The 5,671-nt window shown below is 29.5% G+C and overlaps 1 protein-coding gene across 1 annotated transcript in view; it reads right to left on the reverse strand.

Moving 5' to 3' along the window:
• The window catches only part of LOC106457205 (leucine-rich repeat and calponin homology domain-containing protein 3-like), a 47,154-nt gene extending 41,483 nt beyond the window's left edge, over positions 1 to 5,671 (reverse strand). Inside the window, exon 1 of the mRNA XM_013916599.2 lies at positions 5,385 to 5,671. Coding sequence (XP_013772053.1) covers positions 5,385 to 5,562 — 178 coding nt within the window. The 5' untranslated portion in view covers positions 5,563 to 5,671. The remainder of the gene's footprint in view (positions 1 to 5,384) is intronic.

Consider the following 5,671-nt stretch of genomic DNA (forward strand, 5'->3'; position numbering starts at 1 on the left):
ACCTTTAAACCTAGCAGTGCTGATCAGAAATGGGGGTGGGGGGGGGGAGAGACTAGGCCAACAAAATCTATAAATAAAGAATTATTTCAAACTAATTGCACTACAAAGCTTTTTCTACTCTCTATTCAAAACAGAAAGAAAAACAAACACTGGCTAGCTTTATGTTTGGTTTGTGCTTAGAGTCTAACTCCAAAGTTTTGCTATAAATAGAGCCAAGTAAGTATAGAGAAATTTTGATTTCTTAAAAACATAAAAAATAACTTAATATTTCAAAAAATAAGAACTATTACCTTGACCTAATTTTAGAAGTTGATGTACAAAGCTGACAAAACTTGGTTCAAATAAATTGTAATGTTGAAAGTATGGATAGATACTTAAGTCTCTGTTATTATTACAGTAGTCTGACTTAAAATAATCTCAATCTTTAAACTTATCACAAGAAGCTTTCTACACCTAAATAAAATAAACTAACAAAATTTAAATGCTTAAGACAATGACGAGAAAAGCCTTGGCAATAACAAAAACCCTATTCTCACTAAGATATTAATCTCCAAAAATCTTTAACAAAAATCCTAGAAACTCAAAAACAGACCTCTCAAAAAATATAAGCTGTCTTTCTAAAAACGTTCTAGCTAGTTGGCATATTTGTTTATCCATGTTGTTTTTTCTCTTGCCCTTATATAATCTCAGATATAAAATTTGTGCATTCATAATATTTCAATGAATAAAAATTCATATAAGGGATTTTAATTAAGAATACAACTTGACTATCCTTAAATTAAATACTTTAAATATGACAATGGTTAATGAATGTGAGTGGTGTCCCAAATGGAATTAACACACATTATTGAAAAAAAAAGCTACTTATTGCGATAAAGTAAAAATATATACTAATAGAATGTTTTATTGATGTTCACTCAACATCTTCAGGTGTTGCTGTTTTACTGTATATCTCTCCCATTATCCCATTCAAAATATACATTTTTCAATATAGTACAGCAATGATTAACTTTCACAGAAGGGAAATTTTCTGCTGGGTCAGTTGATGAGTTTTATTTAAAAGAAAGAATAAGAATATGTTACACATTAGTTGCTGGACAGAAAAAAATATTGTGGAAAATTAAATCCTTATCACACACACATGATAAATTTGTGTTACATTTTAATGGCTTATCATATAGAAATTTCGTCTTTCCAGCTGTCATAGCTATAGTATTTTTTATTTTATTTTTACAGTGTGAAATGTTTGTTTCATAAATGAATATAGTGAACAACTAAGGAGGAGTATGATAAGGGGAGGGATGTATCACTGTAAAAACTAATTAAAAGTTCTATATAATAACAGGACTATATTATAAGGCTGTAAGATTTAAAATACCTCACTGAACAAAGGTTCAATTGTATTATTACTAATTACGTATTGATTACACTAACATAACTAATAGTTTATGTTTGACTGAAAACCCTTTTATTTTACATATGTATCCATAGAAATGAACCAAAGCATTCATATGTAAATTAAAAATGTTATACACAACAGTAATCATGTTTTTACATTTTATGTAAAAATAACACTTCTCTTATATCTTGTACATTGAGCATTAAGTACATTTTATTGAAGCAATTCAACCACAAAATGTACTATCTTCCATGTTCCACCATAATATTCTGCTCCAATGCATAGAATAATATATGCATGTATAATATATGATGCGTGTATTATTATTATTTTTTCAATACAACAACTTTTGTTTAAGTAATTAGCATTATAAAAATCAAAAGATCAATTATTCCATGAGTGACATTTAATGTATGATTATTATTCAAATATCATCAAATGGTTTCTCTTTACAACTGAAACAAAAATCTTACACTGGTTGAATGCCACTTGATGAACCTTCCAATAGTTAGTATCTTGGAATTCCTGGATAACATTTGAAACTTTGAAACACAATCCTACAGTAGATTTACATGGCATATTTTTGATATACAAAATTTCACGAAAGATTTGAATGTTCATATGAACACATGATGGCCTTAACAGAAAAAATAACATTTCTTACAAAAAAGTATTAACAGCTGCACATAAGGTATTTTGATTAATTACAGCTTCTGCTGTGTCTTCATTAACTTTCTATGCACTGCTAGTTTGTGAAATGTTCAAAATAGTGAAAAGATAAATCCATGAGTAACTTTACTAAATACTTGGTTTGAGTTTTTTTCTTTACATTTATGAACTACACATACATACTTATTTTATATAAAAGTTGTAGTTACCCAAAAAATGAAAAACAATTGAGCTCTTCTATCACTGAACTACAATTATCCCTAGATTTCTTCTCCATAGCCATTATATTAAAACTAGAGAAACCCAACCCTTGGTTTAAGTGTCCCAACTTCCTTAGGAAATACTGAATTTACTGTCTAATGAGGATGACCCTTTTGTTTTGAAGGCATACATAACTGTGATTCTGTTCTACTTAAGTGAAAAACTATACTTCATTTAATGTTTTACAAATGGGAACTTGAATATTAGGGTGATATATGTAACATAATAACATAACGTTTTGGGACAACATTGGACCTACTGGTCCATTTTGGCTACTCAATCCTCTAAACTAAATTAAAATAATTAAACAAAAATCTTAAAGCCAGCCATTATCATTTATATACTTATTAAGTTTTTTCTTAAACTTGCTTCAATTTACTGCCTCTATAACAACATCTGAAGGAAACTCATTCCAATGGCCAACCACCCTGTTAGAAAAATTAAACTGTCTTAGCTGAAGATGACTCCTACTTTGGCAAAATTTATATTTGTGTCTTCTAGTCCTACTATTCTTACTGTTAAATATGAAAAACGATTATGCATCAACACTATCCATTCCTTTTACAATCTTAAACACCTCAGTCAGATCTGCCCTCCCTAATTCTTCTTTTTCAAGAGAAAACAATTTGAGAGATTTCAGCCTCTCTTTGTATGACAATCCCTCCATCCCAGGCACCATTCTAGTAACCCTTTCCAACAATTCAATGTCTTTCCAATGGTAAGGAGCCCAAGACTGAACACAATATTCCAAATGTGGCTTAACCAGTGATCTGTACAATTAAATTATAATCTCTTTAGACTTGTATTCAATATTTCTGTAGCTACAACCTAAAATCCTATTTGCCCTACCACTAGCAACAGCACACTACTTGAATAGCTTTAGAGACTGATCAACTATTACACCAAGATCCCTTTCCTTCATAACTCTATTAAGATATGCATTTTATCCAAATTTGTTTATAGGCAGAATTACTTCTCTGTTTTGTGGACAGGTTTTCCTAATAATGTGTGTTAGTTTGAGTTTGTTTTATCAGTCAGTGGAGGAATTATCTCAATGGATCAATTGGTCTTCTGTCACTTAGATCATTTTTACATTAACTCAGTTCTTCAAGTCTAGTCATTTTTCATTGTGATTACTACATAACTCAACAACAAATTATTCTATAACTCATTTTTCAAAGCACAGAAAACAAGAAAACATAGTTACATAACATGTAAACTAATATTTAAGAAAACTACTATATATTTATGTTGGCAGCTACTTCACAAATGGTAATAATATTAACATGACACATTGGCAACGTAGATCATGTGTCCTTCACGGTTGTCCTTGCATATCCATTCTTGAGAAAAGTAAAAATTTAAATCCATCCCATACTTCTCAAGAAATCACAGATCTCCCCTGTTTAAAACTCTTGTAAAATGCTAGCCTTCATCATTGTAGATAGCAACTCATTTCATAACCAGTAAAAAAACTGTCTCAACTGAAGCCTAACCTGTCTTTTACAAATCTTGGGTCCTCTCATCCTATTATCTTCAGAATAGAGCACAAAGAAATTAGAAGCCTTTATCCTATCAAATCCCAGATTACCTTGTAAGTTTAAAACAGATCACCTATAAACATTCTTTTCTAAAAGGAGAATAAATTAAAAGACCTAAATCTATTTCTATAATATAACCCTTCCGTCCCTGGAATCATGCTATTCCTAGTAGCCTTTCTGTGAACCCTTTCTTGGATAAGAAAACAAAAACTTGACACAGTATTCCAAGTGTGATCTAACTAAGAGAATATTTTCAAATGTCAAAAGACTACTTGAGTGATAGTTTAGGCTTTTCTTAACTAACTTGGTGCTATTTCTAATATGTTCATGCTTGCACTATAACTTAGCACAAAAAACTTCCTGGATAAATTACTGCTTTGTAATAATAGTTTGTTTCACCTTATTCAAAAATGTGTTTGCAAAATTATAAAGTACCAAAATTCAATTTTTCAAACTTAACTTTAAATTTCTAATGCATGTCAAGATGTCATGGCATTAGTCATTATGCTTTTTTTCCATGTACCAGAAATTAAATTATTGTAAAACACAACACCCAATGTTGCATCAACAAAGAACATAAAAGTAAATGATTAAAAAATATAAACTAAAATGAACTAGTAATAGTTATTCATATTAACCTATCTTTCTTAATATTTGTAACAAAATATTTCTGTGCAAATGCATTTATTATTCTCATGAATTCACAAAAGGTGACATATTTCAATATTGTCAAAAACAATTATGTTTATGGTTTGGACTTGATGAAATTTATGACAAAATATAAAAACAGCTGCAAAGTGAGCTATTCAAAGAAAATTTTCTGTTAAATCTGTATTCACAAATCCACACTAAACTAAATCTTTCCAATTTTTATTTATAATTTATGTAGGTAGCTGGTTTTAATCACAAGTTAATATTGCCTTTAGTAGTTATTTAATTTTCATTAATTTAATAAATGTATACATTTTACTTTGTAGCCTATAATGTCAATTTATTTCATGATTATTACCATTAGCTAGAATTAGATCAAATTCAAAGCCATTTTTTCCCCAAAACATTAGTTGTTAAAATATATTTTATATCCAATTCAGATATAAAAAAGCAAAAATATTTGAATCACAATCATAGCTACATCATATTATCTTAACTTATTAAGTATGAATATGACAAATACATCGAAAATAGAATTGTAAGTTTATTTTATACTATAGTATTTATTACTCAGATGAAAATATAAAATTACAAAAATTCAAAGCAATAGTTAAAACTTCCTACTTGAACTTAAAGAAAAAGAATTATGAACTAAAGCCAACCGGTCAAACTAATATAAGAAATATTAAATAACAATTTTAATTGCTGGTTTAATTTGTAGTTGTATTAGATCACAAATGCATTGTTATTTGTTAATGTTAACGTTAGGCCAAGCACAAAAGACGATTTGCTTACATCAACCCTATGTCGATGCATTACATTTACAATGAGTGTTACACACTGAACTGTATATGTGCTCTTACCTGTCGAAACTGTGTCGCAGAGATCATACTTCAGAGGGATTTTTGGAAACTCTTTTAAATTCTTTCCACTAAGATTTAGGTGTCCAGTTACCTTAGCTTCTTCAAGTATTCTATCTAACGTTCGAGTGGATTGATGAGTCCCATTTTGACCGCATAAAGTCAATGGGAAGTTCTCCATGCTACTTTATCAGTCATGTTCTTGCAATCTCTACCACGAGTAAAACTCCGCTGTGCATTGTGGGATTATGAGTAAAACCTCTAAAATGTTGTGATGTAGCAGCTGTACA

The sequence above is a fragment of the Limulus polyphemus genome, unplaced genomic scaffold (genome assembly GCF_000517525.1).
Source record: "Limulus polyphemus unplaced genomic scaffold, Limulus_polyphemus-2.1.2 Scaffold303, whole genome shotgun sequence".
NCBI classification, from domain to species: domain Eukaryota; kingdom Metazoa; phylum Arthropoda; class Merostomata; order Xiphosura; family Limulidae; genus Limulus; species Limulus polyphemus.